The 16,955-nt window shown below is 38.2% G+C and overlaps 1 protein-coding gene across 1 annotated transcript; it reads right to left on the bottom strand.

The window, feature by feature from the left end:
* Nucleotides 1-11,198: 11,198 nt before the first annotated feature.
* Nucleotides 11,199-12,399, bottom strand: LOC149835821 (uncharacterized). The gene is made up of 2 exons (XM_090010683.1): nucleotides 12,168-12,399; nucleotides 11,199-11,345 (listed from the first exon to the last, which is right to left on the bottom strand). Exons 1-2 carry the CDS (start codon nucleotides 12,387-12,389, stop codon nucleotides 11,259-11,261), a joined length of 309 nt encoding a protein of 102 aa, XP_089866809.1. The 5' UTR covers nucleotides 12,390-12,399; the 3' UTR covers nucleotides 11,199-11,258.
* Nucleotides 12,400-16,955: the final 4,556 nt, after the last annotated feature.

Raw genomic sequence — 16,955 nt, 5'->3', positions numbered from 1 at the left:
GCTAATTAGCGACGAAAAAATTCCCTCGCTAAAATGTTTTCTTGTATTGAGAATTAGCAACGAAAAAATTATTGTCGTTAATCCGTCGCTAATTAGTGACAGATTAACGATCAAACAACTTTCATCGCTAATCTGTTGCTACTTAACGACGAATTCATGAAGAAAATTTTCTCTAGCTAATCTGTCGCAAATTTGCAACGGAAAAAATTCGTCACAAATTTTTGTCGTTAATTAACAATTTTCTTGTAGTGCATGTGCATAAAAGTGCCGACCCAAATAAGATTTAGGTAGACCTGAACCAGACCCGATCAATATGCAGACCAGATCTGGGTAATGATTTTTGTGGGGGTACCCGACCAACTTGGCTCTTTTGATGATGAATATTTGACTTGAGTAAGTTTTTTATATATAAGTTTACTAGAAGTACACTTTTAAAATTATACAAATTCAAGTTTGAGATTTCATTTTGGTGACCTGACAAAACCCAAACCCCGCCGAATTGTTATTTGTACGGGTTCAATTACACCCAGATGGATCGGGTACCTGACCCATTGACAGCCAAGCGCTTCCTATAACTATGGGCTAGACCATCATTAGATTAGACGACAGAAACCTGTAAAACATAGTTGGCAAACTTAGTCGGTTTCTTTGTAACCTCTGGCTCGATCTTCTTACTCACGGCACCTCTTGCTTATGGGATGGAGATCCCCATGTGACCAAGACTCTATATATATTGGAGCCGGTGTTGGGATAGATACTGATGGGAAGGGGGGGTAATGGGAGCATATAACATCATCATCATCCTTCCTTAAAGGGATGCAGTGGAATTCCAGATTTCACAAGGATGATGCATGGGTGGACCAAATCTGCTCTCCATCTCTCCTTCCATCTCCTCTAGAGGGTGGATCAGGTTTTATCACATTGCATACTTTGAGTGTGCAGCTGCACCCAACCACCCTTCATCTCTAAGATATGGCCTGTCAGCTGTGGGGCCCAATAGAAGATGAAAAGAAGATCAGGTGCAGTGACTAGGGGTGGCAATCAGGTTGGGTCAGCAGGTTGGTGGGTCAGAATACCTTAACACAAACACGACCCGTTTATGAAACGGGTCGGATGTGGCAAACACGAACACGACGCATTTATTAAATGGGTAACCCGACACAACACGGTTAACCCGTTTAATAAACGGGTCGGGTCAACACGACACGGCGACTCGTTTATTAAACGGGTCGACCCGATAACATAGACATTTTTGTTTACGATTTGGTTTGGTTCGGACTATTGGTCAAGCAGGAGTTAGGGTTAGATAAGTTTATATATATAAAAACGGGTTGATGGGTTCGTGTAAACGAGTTGACTCGCCCACCTAACCTGTTTATTAAACGGGTTGGTGGGTTGTCATACTCCTAACACGAACACAACCCGTTTAATAAACGGGTTAGGTGGGTTGACCCGTTTATGACACGAACCCGTTTAAGCCAAACCCTAACCCGGCTAAGAAGCGGGTTGGCGGGTAGGGTCAGATTTTGCCACCCCTAGCAGTGACACACTAAAGTGTGCAACCGTCCAACTCTCCCCTTCTAAATACAAGACACCAAATGTGAGAACATAGTTGCATTGGTACTCTGATACACCTTGCTTATTGCGTATCAGATACTGGTACAGTATAAAATTTATATTCTAAATCATTGACAGAAGTATCAAATGTTTAATAAACTCATCTCAATTTATAGAAAGGTGTTTTTATTACATCATAAAAGAGTATCAAGTTCATTTCTATTAACATTTATACAAGCTAACAATGATTTTATTTGGACACTTCACACACTTGTATGTGTTGCCAAGGCTAGTTGAGCATGGTTGGCAAAACAGGAACTCAATTTCTGAACAGCCAAGCTTGACAAAATAACCCGGGAGAGACATTACGCTCTAACTTTAAAAAAAAAAAAACATTTAAATAATATTTCAACTGACTCGACCGAGTCAAACTAATAAAACTCGATTCTCTTTTGAGTCATACTTAGTCTTTTTTTCATCTGCCACGTGCATCTGGAGCCCACATTCATTACTATTTGTGGACCCCACTTAACATTAATGTGCATACATTCCTTCCATTTTTTTACTCCTAGCTCATGGCCATGCAGCTCTCTCTCTCTCTCTCATCGGTGATTCATCGTCTAAATCGCTATCGGGGAGAGAGACGATTTGGCGACACCGATTTTCAAATAAAATCGGTAAATCGTCAACACACCGATAAATATCGGAGGTGAATGGCTGTTCTATTGGGAGGGAGGATGGTTTGTGTGTTAGAGAGAGATGCTTTAGATATAATAATATAAAAAAGTTATTATTTTATTATATAGTCACAATAAAGTTTAAAAAAAAAGATAATGTGAAAACTAAAAATTAATAGTATTTTATGTGATTTAAAATAATAATTAATAAGTTTAATAAATATAAGTTTAAAATTAATGGTATTTACATTAAAAATATTAAAGCTAATAGGTTTAACAATGAATTTAAAGCAAACTATTTTTTAGAATTAAGTAATTATATATTTGCTTTAAGTTTTATTATTTTAGTGTTTTGCTATCATAGATTATACTTATTGGTTTTTTGTTCTCAATTGGCATATATTTAAAAGTAGGATAGTTTTGACACAAATTTGTTATAGAATTAAAATACCAACATGCCACCAATTTTAAGAGTATAATTACATAAAATCTTCATATTTTAAACATAACTACTTATAACTTTTAATGTTATATTCCCGATGTTACCGATTAATCACAATTTGCGATTTTGTCAATTAATCATGATTTGGCAAGGAATTTGCATGCTGAGATGCACCAATCTTTCTCTCGATTAATCATGATTTGGCGAAGAGGGTAAGCTCCATGTAATTGTCTACGACAAGTTTGGCTACTACTTTCTCTTTCTAAAAAAATAAAAATAAATAAATGAAAAAATTATTATATATTACTTAAGTAGTGTTAGATATTTGCCTACAAGGGCTATGCTCATACCGTAGGGGCCCTTGTGAATGTCACCAAGTTGACTGGACATCATGAGTTACAAATTTGTAATGTCCATCGCTTACCCCAAGGTCAAAGTAGGACCTACTCCTCAGTAGGTCTCAAGGGTTTTACTAAGCCAATGTATGGTCGATGATGGGTTCTTTTTATCCCACGTGGTAAGTGGGGTCCTGTGCCAAGCCTAAGACCCAGGTTCGAATCCTTCTGACACATGGGGCTTAAGAGATATCTGGTAGGGGTCTGCCTAACCCCAGCACGCCTATATATAAAAAAAATGGCTATATATATTTTTATATCATAAATTAATTAGTTACATTATTATCTCATATACCTTCATCCATACAACTAAATTAAACACTCCAAAGCTATTTTGCGAAGTGAAAATACTTGAAACTACTATTGTACCATGATACCATAGAGTGATATACACTTTTGTTTGCATAGATATAGCCACCAAATGGTAAATCTAACCATGCAGATGCATTTAGTACGATTTATTTATCATAATAGAAGGTTTAATCATGTTTAGTATGTCACAGGATTTTATTTTTGAGATTGTGAAGATTAACAGCTCACAATTCATGAAAATAATATGGGTGTTTTTTTCATGAGGAATGAGGAAACACCCCCCTGTGTCAGAGACAATGTAAACTCGCAACGAATTACTCTCTCTCTCTCTATATATATATATATATATATACATATATATATCATTTGCTACCCTAGTGGGTAAGGAATTCCTTAGTTAAAACACAAGGGGAGGTTATTTTGACTAAATCAGACCTAATGGATGTGTTTAACATGGTTAGAATAGTAGGAATCAACCCTTTGGATCATAGTTTTTCAATAAAGCACAACTTTAATTGAAAAAAAAATGTCACTAAGTACATAAGTCAAACAATTCAAAATATCAATATATTTGTAACAATGATGGTGAAACATTGTTGTACATAAATCATACTAAGAAGAGTTTTACTATCATCATCAAGTAGTTATGTCAACAAGTCGTGCATGAGCTAGAACTAGGTGGATCTAGGCCCGAATCCATCTTCATGATAGCGGGCCCAGTCCAGGCATGGTCTTAACTTGATCTCATCACCAGTGATTTGGGTTTAGGGTTCCAATACTAAGAACCAAACCAGCCAAATCAATTTCAACTATATGGCCTATAGCAAATCCTTTTTCATCATGTTTAAAATAAACCTAGTGAAAATCTAGAACCAGGTAGACTGGCGTTTTTTGGAGGACACCATTTTTTGCCTTGGATTTGCAGAGGCTTGAACCCATCGTATTATGGATTTTATTTCAACTCCTAAATTTGAGTTGGTGGTGAATGGTGAGTCAAGGCCTGAATTTTGCAGTAGTCGCAGAATTCTCTGGGGACGTCCATTGTCCCCTTTCCTTTTCTTTCTAGTGATGTTGAGACTTAGTCATCACCTAAATCAAGCAGAGGATGTTGGTCATATCAAGGTTGTTAAATGCGATGAGGCGAAGCGAGGCGTTGAGCCTGCGCTTCGCCTCTGAGGCGTATGCCTCAGGTACTGAGGCGTACGCCTCTCACAACTCGAATGGAAGTGAAGCGGTGGGAGGGGAGGCAGTAAGAGAAGGACCACCCGCCCAGCTGGTACGGAAGCGAGGGATATGCCGGTCGTCCGGTGGTCGGAGAAGACTGAGCAGCAGCTGCAGCACAGCAACTCCGGTGGTCGGTGGTCACAACTGGTCGGAGGCTGATGAGGGGCGCATCACAGCAACGCCTCAGTACCTTGAGCGTGCGCCTCGCGTACCCTTCAGGTACTGAGGCCTACGCCTCTCACAACACTGGGTCATATCTTCCTTGTCTCATTGAAAGGTTTTTAGTTGGAGACACTCTCTTTTTACAAATGGCGCTCTATTTTTTCTTGGTATCAAAAGACAATCCTTAGATTATCTTTTAAAAATAATCCATGATTTTGATGCTTAATCAGGCATTCATGTTTGTCGTGAGAAATCCTTGTACTATTTTGCATTCTATGCAATGGAATCAAATGTGTATAAGCATTTATGTCGGAAATAATATATAGAAATTAAAACAAATGAATAAACAAGCAAAATCGATCAAAAAAGCACCTTTTTGGACTTTGGGGTGAGCCGCACCTCCTCGTAGGATATGACAAAGAGAGCAGTAATTAAAATGAGGGTAATTAAGGTTATGGCTCGTTCTCTATAGGGTCCACACCAGTGTCGTGAGAGGCGTACGCCTCAGTACCTGAAGCGTACGCCTCAGAGGCGAGGCGCACGCTCAAGGTACTGAGGCGTTGCTGTGATGCGCCCCTCATCAACCTCCGACCAGTTGTGACCACCGACCACCGGAGTTGCTGTGCTGCAGCTGCTGCTCAGTCTTCTCCGACCACCGGACGACCGGCATATCCCTCGCTTCCGTACCAGCTGGGCGGGTGGTCCTTCTCTTACTGCCTCCCCTCCCACCGCTTCACTTCCATTCCAGTTGTGAGAGGCATACGCCTCAGAGGCGAAGCGCAGGCTCAACGCCTAGCTTCGCCTCATCCCATTTAACAACCTTGGTCCACACATATATAGGAAATTTTTAGATCCGGAGGTTGTAGGGGTCAACCCACATATTTATATGAATCTTGGATGGGATATGGATCAAGAGTTTTCTAGATTTGAATCCAACTCAAATAGGTATGTGATTTTCCCAATTTGAGGATGAGGCTCATCCTTGAAGAGATCCACATGAAAACACATAGGGAGAGTTATGATCTAATTGGGATACGACTCTTGGTAGGTTTATCCTTATCTTTGACCGGGTGGATGGCAAGGTTGTTTATCATCCCATGATCGGACGACACACTGCAATGCTATCCCATGACCGATGACAAACTGGTTGACCATATATGTTTTCACCGTACCCAAATCTAAACAGTTTATCAAATCTAGCATGACCTAATTACTATGGGCCATAAACCAACTTGGATTTGAAAACTCTTTTGGATAAAACTTAATTGTAGATCCAGATCTTATCGAATATGTATTATAATCTATATTACCAATGTGCATTATATATTATAAATTTTTTTTGACAGAGAAAGCTGGGGTTAGGAACATACCATTGGGATTCGAACTTGCAATGTCTTAACATAAGGTGACGAGTGGAGCGCCCATTATATATTATAATCTATAATGGCCTAACCACCTTCATATTTATTTTGGCCCACGTCACTAACAAGAAAATTTTGCCATCTTTATAAAAAAAGTATAAGGGGCTCAAAAATATAAATAGGGTGATTATAGGCCGATCTAAATAGCTTCAAAATCATATATATAAATTATATATATATATATATATATATAAACAATTGGTTGTAATGTCTTAAATTGTGTAGCATTTAATATGAACAAAAGCATTCATCTAAAGTGGGTTGTGCTGTCTCGATAAATTTGGCATGGTTTATCATTTTGTTGACAACAAGAAATAATGGTATTGCTTATGTTTGTGAGTCTACATTGTTTTTTTGCCATTGATTGCATGTAACTTGTGTGGCATGTGTATGAGCGGGTGCAAACTTGCGCTATGCTCTTATAAAATAACATGTGAACCATCAGTTTTTAAGAATAGTATCTCATAACCAAATATAGGAATAAAAAGAAATATAACTTTATGGAGGAACATAAAGGAAGGACATATGAGCTTCTTTAATTTTAGATGATAATTCAATGTAAGGGTGGAGAGAACACAATGATGGTTGGAGAGAGAGAGAGTTGGTTTAGGGGACGAGGAGAAGTATAAAAAACGCAAGAAAATTTGTGGTAAAATAGTTACCTAAAATAAAGAGAAAAAGAAAAAAACAAGAGTTTCAATGAGACTTTTAATAAGGATAGTTTTTTTTTTCTTAATTAGGAGTTTAGAAATTGAATTGGAAACTTAGGACTATATAGAGAAAGAAAGAGAGAGTGACTTAAAATCAAATACTGTTGGAGAACTGAAAGGCCAAAGAGAGAAGAGATTCATTGTATGGGGAGTATGGCTACGGCAAAGTGGAGAAAGCCAAGTTAGAGAAAGAGATTTATAAAAATTAACATGCTATGTACGTAACACAATCTAATTTTGATTAAAAAAATGTACACATGCCCAAACAATTTTTTAAGTACATGCCTAAATTCATATTAAGAATATCATTTAAAAAAAATAAAGAAACAAACTTTTGGCACCCCTATTTATGCTTTTATATCACTTAGGATTTCCTCTTTTATAGATCTCATTGTCCTTAATTTCTGCTTGTAGAACATCTAATTATGTTACTTATGATGATTGATGGTTTGTTTTTATCCAACTACAGAAAGAATCCACCCATCAATTTATATATCCACTAGGATAAATATACGCAGACCCTGGATCAAACACCATTGTCTAATGAAGAACACGCACACGCAGGGCTGGACAATGGGGTGGCAACTTAGATCGGCCCAGTTAGTGCACGTGCTTGACCAAGCCATTCATGGGCTGGGCTTGGTCAAGCCTGACCTGTTGAACTTAAAGTGAATATCATTAAGGCGCGCATTGATGTTAATGCCCACAATATGGCAAATGGGAAGCCACTACTGTATCAGGATCTATCAGTTGCATTAAAGGAAGAGGACCTATATTGGTGGAAAAAATCCTAACTTTCTTGGCTAATACATGGAGATGCTAATAGCTCCTCCTTTCATTCTTGTGTTCAGGGAAGGCTGGTCAAAAATACTATTCACTCCATTGAGCACGATGGCGAGAACTTTTGTGAGATTGATGATATGCATCATGCAAGGAGGGACTTATTTCAAGGTCTTCTAACCAAGGATTCACAGTGTGGAGGTATATTCCCTAACTTTGCTCAGGGTCCTAAGATTAATGATTCTGAGAAATTTTCTCTTTGTCAACTTGTGACCAAAGAAGAGATTTGCGTTGCCCTTTTCCAAATGAATGGTGGCAAAGCCCCAGGTCTCCTGATGGGTTCCCTGCATGTTTCTTCCATACATTTTGGGATATAGTGGGTGATGACATTACCAAAGCTATCCAAATTTTTTTCTCTGCATGTTTCTTCCATACGTTTTTTTCTCTGCAAAAATTAAGCTATCCATACATTATGGGAGTTTGCATAATTCCCTGCATGTTTATTCATGAGAGCATTTTACTTGCCCATTCGATGATCAACTCTATTGTTTCCCACAATGTTTGTTTTTTGTTTGCTTGAAAATGGACATGGCTAAGGCCTATGATCGGGTCGATTGGGGTTTTCTCGAAAAGGGTTTGTCCCACTTCGGATTCAATCTGGGATGGATAAAAAAAAAATCATGGTGTGTGTTTCTACTGCAAAATTTTCAGTTCTGCTTAATGATTCCCCAGGGGCCAACTTTTCTAGCTCTCATTGGCTTCGACAAAGGTACCCTCTTATCTCCTTACCTGTTTCTTAAAAGGCACATACAAGCAGATCTTATTGCTAACCAAAATACATAGACCATCTATTCCTTAATGTTGCGATTATGTGACTTCTATCATGTTCGCTGATAATGCACTATTTTTCTGCAAGGATAACCATTCCTCAGTTAGCCATTTCAAAAATATTTCGGTGGAATTTGAGCATTGTGCAGGGATGAAAATCAATCCGGCAAAATCCCTATTTATTCCATTTATAGTAGAACCAAACACTGGTGAACTACTTCGAACTGTTATGGGCTGGAGCCTTGGGTACTCTTCCTTTCAAAATACCTTGGGCTCCTTTTGTTCTATGGAAATCTCCAAACTGAATGGTGCGTGGAGTTATTGGCTTAAGGCAAGGAACAAATTAGATGGGTGGCAATCACACACTCTCTTATGTAGGAAGGGTGTGCCTTATCAAGTGTCCCACTTCATTAGATTTTATCATTCAGATTGCCTACGCCTGTCACAAAAAGGGTTAAAAAGAATCTTCAGTCACTTCCTTTGGTCAGGAGTGGGACCCATTCCAAAGATGCATCTCATCAAATGGAGTCAAATCTGTCAGCCCAAATTAAAAGGAGGGCTTGGAATTAGATAACTTAGAGAGGAATCTAACTTCGATCTTGGCTTGCTCACATGAAAGGCATTCATGAAGGTCGAATTAGGCTTTCGGGCAATGCTTCTCAATTGAGATCCAAATTAGATCATTGCGAGTTTAGATTCAGGGATCATGATTTAATGTTGTGTTCGCTTTTGAATTTTATTTTGAAAGATGGGGACTATGTTATTTGGAAAGATAAGCCACTTGATTGGCACTTTGTTTCTTAACCACAGTAGATCATGTCTACTATATGTACAGGAGGAGAGCCTTAATCTCTCAGCTTGATTATAAAAAGAATATAATAAAATGTGTATTTGTGCAGGAAATAATATTATAGAAATTAAAACAATTGAATAAACAAGCAAATCCATCAAAAATCACCTTTTTCGGACTTTGGGGTCCTCTTATCCATTATGCACCGGTTGGCTTTTCTCCATCAGTAGCACCTTCTAGTAGGATACCAAAATTTGAGAGAGATGGGCAGAGTGAGGGTAAGGCTATGGCATGTTCTCTCTGGGGTTAGCACTTAGATAGGGAATTTTCATATATTCAAGCTCTATGGGTCAACTTCTATTTATAGGAATTTGGATGGGATATATATCAAAGGTTTTCTATATTTGAATCCAACCCAAGTGGATATATATGTGTTTATCCTAATGAAGGGATGAGGCTCACCCATGAAGAGTCTCACACAAAAACACGTAGGGTGAGCTTTGATCCAATTGGGGTACGCCTCTTTAGAGGCTTCTCCTTATCTTCAATCAAACGGATTGCAAAGTTGTTTGTCATCCCTTGATTAGACGACACATTATAATGTTGTCCTCCGAGACAGGGATGGCATAGTGACTTTGTCGCCCAGGACAATGGGGATGACAAAGATACTACCATCCAAGACTGGGATGACAAAGTGACTTTGTCTTCCAGAACTACTAAGATGGCAAAGACTCAATTGTCTAGGACTGGGATGACAAAGTGACTTTGTCTTCCAGAACTACTAAGATGGCAAAGACTCAATTGTCTAGGACTGGGACGACAAAGTAACTTTGTTATCTAGGAAAATGGCAACAACAAAGACTTTGTTGTCCAAGAAAATGGGGATGCAAGGACTCTACCATCCAGAAAATTTGGGACGTATTTTAGTGTCCAAAAAGTTTGGGACAACAAGGATTTTGTCATTCAGAAAGCTTGGGATGTTGTTGTTCAGAAAACCTAGGACTTTTTTGTTCAAAAATCTAGTGATGAGACTTTTTTATCCAGAAACCTTGGGACTTTGTTGTCCAAAAAACTTGAAATTTTTGTCTAAAACCTAGGAATGAGACTTTTGTTATCCAAAACTCTAGGACGACAAAGACTTTGTTGTCTAGAGACCTAGGAGAAATATAGGGCTTTAGGCAAGGGTAGCACAAGAAGTATGTAACTCCCCTTTATGCCTCTTGAACCCATTTTGATTTTTTATGCTTTTGTAGTTTTTTTTTTAAATATGTTGCAGAAATCTTATGGGGATAAATACAAGGAGTACTACACCTCTGCCCATGCATGGTTACAGACGACAGAGTTGACGATAGACGTGCTAACAAACCAATGGGTTCATGGGTATGGTAAAGTTGCACTACAACAGAGCAGTAGATTAGCGACGACCACCTTTCGTCGCTAATCCGTCGCTAATCCGTCGCTAACCATGTTAGCGACGGATTAGCGACAACGCGGCGACAGTATGCTTACGTCGCGAATATTTCGACGCTAACTGGCGACGGAATTATTCCGTCGCCACGTCCGTCGCTAATTGCGACGGAATAACGAGCGCTATATTCCGTCGCCAATCCGCCGGTACTAAACGGCGACCACGGCGTGGCGACGGATTTAATTCCGTCGCTAAGCCGTCGCTAGATTAATATGAATAGCGACGGAATCATCCGTCGCTAATCCGTCGCAAAAACGAAAAAAAATCAAAAAAAAATTATTTAAAAATTAATTACGGAGAAATGTACAATTTATATTTCCTGTACAATTTATATTTCCTGTAAATAAAAAACAAACCACACAAAAAAATTCATATAACAAGTATCTATAATAATTAATCGTTCCACCTTAAAACTAAAAAGTTTAATTATTTACAATTCAACAATTACAATTAGGAAAAATAAAAAAAATAGAACTTCTTCAACACAGTCCTCTAATCATCGCCAAGATTTTGTGCGTCTTCTTGTTCATTGTCTTTATCTGTCCCTTCAGCTCCACTACCCTGATTATCGCTAGCAGCCTACACAAGAAAAGAACAGTCAGTATTGATAAACAAAATATAATGAAATAAATTACACACTATATGTGATTCTATCATGTGCTCATGTGTGATCTAAGGCAATAAAAAAACTCTATATGTGATTCTATCATGCTCATATGTGTGCTAAGGCAGTCAAAAAATTGAATATGTGATTATAGCATGTTCATATGTGTTCTAAGGCATATAAAAAAACTCTATATGTGATTCTACCATGCTCAGATGTGCTTTAAGGCAAGCAAAAAACTATATATGTGATTCGATCATGCTCGTATGTGTGCTAAGGCAGTAAAAAAATTGAATATGTGAATATAGCATGCTCATATGTGCTCTAAGGCAGGCAAAGCCAAAAATTTTATATGTGATTCTATCATAAATGATATATAACATGTTCATATGTGTTCTAAGGCAGTTAAAAAACTCTATATGTTATTATAGCATGTTCATATGTGTGCTAAGGCAGTCAAAAAACAGAATATGTGATTATAATATGCTCATATGTGTTCTTAGGCAGTAAAAAAACTGAATATGTGATTATAGCATGCTTATGTGTTCTAATGCAATCAAAAAAACTTTATATGTGATTCTATCATGCTCATATGTGCTCTAAGACAGACAAAAAGTTAAATATATATATATGTGATTCTATCATGCTCATATGTGTGCTAAGGCAGTAAAAAAATTGAATATGTGATTATAGCATGTTCATATGTGTTCTAAGGCATCTAGAAAAACTCTATATGTGATTCTACCATGCTCAGATGTGCTTTAAAATAGTCAAAAAAACTATATATGTGATTATACCTGAGAGGGACCTGGAATCGAAGATCCCCTATCCTGAACAGCGGCCTTGATCTCATTTCGGAGAAAGGGGGCGACGGTGTATTGGAAGTAGTTATTCAGTGATTCATTAATGATCTCGCGTACATCATCACCGGAAAGAATAGTCGGCTGCTTGGAGCTTATGTCGGCGCAAGAAGTTGGTGAGCCGTAACTGGAAGAACCAATAACTGGTGAAGTGTTCATATTACTCCCAAACCCGAACACGCGACCTTTTTTGGGTTCACCTGCTGCAGTCACCCATGCTGTAGGATCAAATGATGGATGCTGAGTAGCGTCTTCACCATATCGCTCTACCATTTGTTGCTCATATGCCTCCTACAAAATAATGTTTAAAGTATTCATTAATAATTAATGATAACATTATGATGACTTGCATATATATTGCAATGATTATTAATAGAATTAATACATACCGTTGTCGTTCTCGCCTTCTCTGATACGAAGACTCCCGTGGTCTTCCGTTTATGTGTTTCTACAAACACATCCTTATATGGTACACTGCCTCCTTTTTCTACTTCCTGCGAAGTTAAATGACAAAAGATTTAGTACACAAATTTGCAACTATACTTATAAAATTAATATTATATATTGATGAGTTACCATTTTCTTTAGGTGGCTCCCAAATGTCTTAGATCCACCTGTGTGTAGATGGGCTTCGGGCATCTTCGATCGATTTTGTGAAGCCTTCGCAGAGCGATTTTTAAATGCATCTCCCGCCCACATATCGCACATTTCATCCCAGTAATCTCTCCTGATAGTAATAGGACCATGGCCCTTCCACAGTAATGGATCATCTACTACGCCAGATGCTTTTTTTGCTGCAGTCTTCATAGTGTGCAGCATGTCTGCAAATCGATTGGCAGCCACCTTCTGCCACACCTTCCTTGCATCATTTTCTTCCACCGTAGTTGCAAAGCGATTCGAAGCCTACAAATATTTTCAGAAAGTTAGTAGACATTGCTTAAATAAATTAAATATGAAACACATTAACTATGAGGAACAACTGTATACCATGAATGAGGACCACAATCTGTCTAATACCTCCTTTGGGTACTCTTTCCATTGAGCAACTGGTCCTGGTAGATGTTGAAGAAGTGAATTCCTAATCTCCCGTACTACTTCTTGTGGCTCAAACCTCGTGCTGCACATGAATTGTTACACAGTAAATATCAATATAAAATATTTAAAAGATATGCAATAATTGAAAACAAAATACTTACGGTCGATTATCGATATACACTATTCGAATGAGTCTTCTTGTGCCAGCCTGTGAAGACCCTGTTTCCTGTGTTGGCTGTTGACTTGTGCGATCAACTGGTGTAGGTGGGTCGTATACAGGCGCAACATCATCTGTAAAAAAATACACACCAAGTTCTCAGAATGTGCATTTGAACTAATCAAGCATCTAATTAGTTATATGATATACCTATCACAGGAGCCCGTGAAGATGAAGGTTGAGCCTGGCTACTACTGGATGAGCGACCACTATAACCTCCACGAACCATATTCTAACAAATAACATATGTCATACAATACATTCAAATAATTCACATCAAGTATTACAATGCATTCAAGTCATTCACATCAAGCATTGCAATGCATTCAAATAATTCAAATCATTGACATCAAGTATTGCACTAATTCAAATCATTCGTTAATTGCATAAATTATAATACATTCAGATAAATTACAATGCATTCGAATCATTCGTATCAAGTATTACAATACATTGAAATAAAATTTTTAATCATTCACACCAAGTATTGCAATACAACTCACATCAAGTATTACAATGCATTTAAATAGAGGTTTGTAGTATAAGATTTTTTTCACTAGCTTGAGAATTCTTCCTCGTCACTAGTTTGACTTTCTTCTTCTTCTTCTTCTTCTTCTTCTTCTTCTTCTTCTTCATTGTTTGCCCATCCACTTGGTACATCATTTGGATCACATTCCTCTATGAATGTTTCATCAGCCAATGGAGATATGACATGCATATCATGCGCAACATCGTGACCATAAGCGAAGTCACAGACATCATCTGATTGATAGTAATCACTGTCTTCAGCTAACTCATCTTCTTGTAACTGATCATACTCGGGGTATAGTTTGGATTTCACCTTGCAAACTGCCCACCATTCATTTCTATCTGACTTTTTTATACTCGGATATGAAGTATAATAAACTTGTTGAGCTTGCGAGGCTAATATGAATGGTTCATATGTTCCAAACCTGGATTTATGATTCACCTCCACAATGCCTGAAGCTTTGTCGAGTCTTGTTGCAGTTGGATCAAACCAATGACACTTGAATACCGTAACCCTGTTATTCATGCCTAAGTAAGTCAACTCCATTATTTCCTCTATAACACCGTAGTAATCATGTTCATTTTCACCGTAGCTGCTACCCTTGACACACACGCCACTATTTATCGTTGATTTGTTTATACCGTAGTCTTTTGTATGGAATCGATAACCATTTACGATATACCCGTTGTAGCATTGCACAACTTTGGTCAGACCATTTTCTAAATCACATATTCCTTGATCTTTAACATCACCATGGCGAACCTACGCACAGACATAAACAATTATTGTGATCACGATCAATTAAGTAACTTAGTGTTGTTTATAAGTACAAAATTTATGTTAGCTTCTTTACCAACTGTTTCAACCACTCCACAAACTTAGTTTCACGTTCTTTTTGTACTTCTGCATTAGTGAGATGTGAAACTTTGCTTTGCAACTCCAGATCAAATCGTCTGCAAACCACAAATACTTATATTACCGAGCCATGTATCCACATATAGAACATAAAAGGATTTATAATTGAGTTGCATATACATATACTTACTCGATGTATGGGTCGATCGCTGAACAATTAAAAAGAATATAGATGTGTGCTGCATCTTGCTCTCGATCTGTCAATAGCCTTGATCGGCAACTACCAAATGCATGCCCAAGTCGTTGAAATATCGACAGCTTGTCAGCTACAGTTACTTGTTCTCCATCATCGTTACGGGGCGGGCATGTGTAACGTGTTGAAATATGAGGTTCGAAGTACATAGATGAGAAATTTGAAATCTCTTCTAAAGTGTACGCCTCACAAATAGAGCCTTCTACTCTTGCTTTATTACGAACCTTTTTTTTTAGGTCGAACATGCATCTGACAAGAATATACATTTCAAATTTTAAATATCTGTCATTAAAGAGACAAATATAAAAAAACATATACCTTTCAAATGGGTACATCCATCGATATTGCACAGGGCCACCAACCCTTAGTTCATATGGCAGATGTATGATCAAATGTTCCATAACATCGAAAAATGCTGGCGTAAATATCTTTTCTAACAGACAAACAGTGGTGATGACAGAGTCCTCGAGATTCTTTACATCTGATACAATGACCTCCGATGCGCACAATGTTCTGAAAAATCCGCTCAACTCAGACAATACCCCCCATATAGGTTTGTCTAACATATCATGGAATGCTAGGGGTATCAATCGTTGCATAAAGATATGACAATCATGGCTCTTCAACCCATATAACTGTCCATCGTCAATCTTCACAGCCCGAGCAATGTTAGAGACATATCCATCTGGAAATCTCAGTTGTCTCAACCATTGACATACATGTTTTATTTGATCAGGTCCGAGCACGTACTTCGCCTTTGGTTTCAGTACTTTGCCATTATACTCTTTGAGTTCCAATTCTGGTCTTTTACATATTAATTTTAAATCCATACGGGCCTTCGGATTATCCTTCGTTTTTCCTTTAATATTCATTACTGTATTGAACACATTATCAAACACATTTTTCTCTACATGCATCACATCCAAATTATGTCGTATCAATAGGGTCGGCCAATACGGTAGTTCCCAAAAAATAGATTTTTTCGTCCAATTGTGTTCCTTCCCAAATCCACGGAAGGGTGTAGGACTGCGGGCATCTGTTAATACATCTGGAAAGTATCGCAATCTTCTTAAAATCTCTATGCCAGACAATCTTGAGGATGGACCTTCCATTTCAGTTGTGCCTGCTGTAAATGCATTCTTTTGACGTCGGAACGGATGATCGCTGGGTAGAAATCGACGATGGCAATCAAACCAGCAAGGCTTCCTTCCATGCCTCAATCTAAAAGCTTTGGAATCCTCCATGCAGTACGGACAAGCCAACCTCCCATGTGTGCTCCAACCAGATAACATACCATATGCAGGAAAGTCACTGATTGTCCATAGAACAGCGGCCTTCATGTTGAAATTTTGTTTTTTGTGGGCATCATACGTGGTAACACCGTCATCCCACAGTACTTTTAATTCATCAATCAATGGCCTTAGATATACATCAAGATTTTGGCCAGGTGAGGTCGGACCAGGGATCAACAGAGACAAGAAAAGATTTGGACGTTTCATACACAAGCTTGGTGGAAGGTTGTATGGAGTTACAAATACTGGCCAGCATGAGTATGGAGTTGATCTACCCCCAAATGGATTAAATCCATCTGTACATAGACCGAGTCTAACATTTCGCACTTCCATTGCGAAGTTCTGATGAGTACGATCAAAGTGCTTCCAAGCTTCAGCGTCAACAGGATGCGTGATCTTGTTTTCATCGTGTCGAACTTTATTTGCATGCCATCTCATGTGTTTAGCTGTCTTTGAAGACATATACAATCGCTGCAATCTAGGAGTGATAGGAAAGTAGCGGAGCGACTTGTATGAAACTTCCTTTGATCTCGTGCTACCATTG

The sequence above is a fragment of the Nuphar pumila genome, chromosome 6, assembly GCF_984573655.1.
Source record: "Nuphar pumila chromosome 6, dmNupPumi1.hap1.1, whole genome shotgun sequence".
NCBI classification, from domain to species: domain Eukaryota; kingdom Viridiplantae; phylum Streptophyta; class Magnoliopsida; order Nymphaeales; family Nymphaeaceae; genus Nuphar; species Nuphar pumila.
The sequence above is the reverse complement of the archived record's forward strand: the minus strand, read 5'-3'. Positions and strand labels throughout refer to the sequence as shown.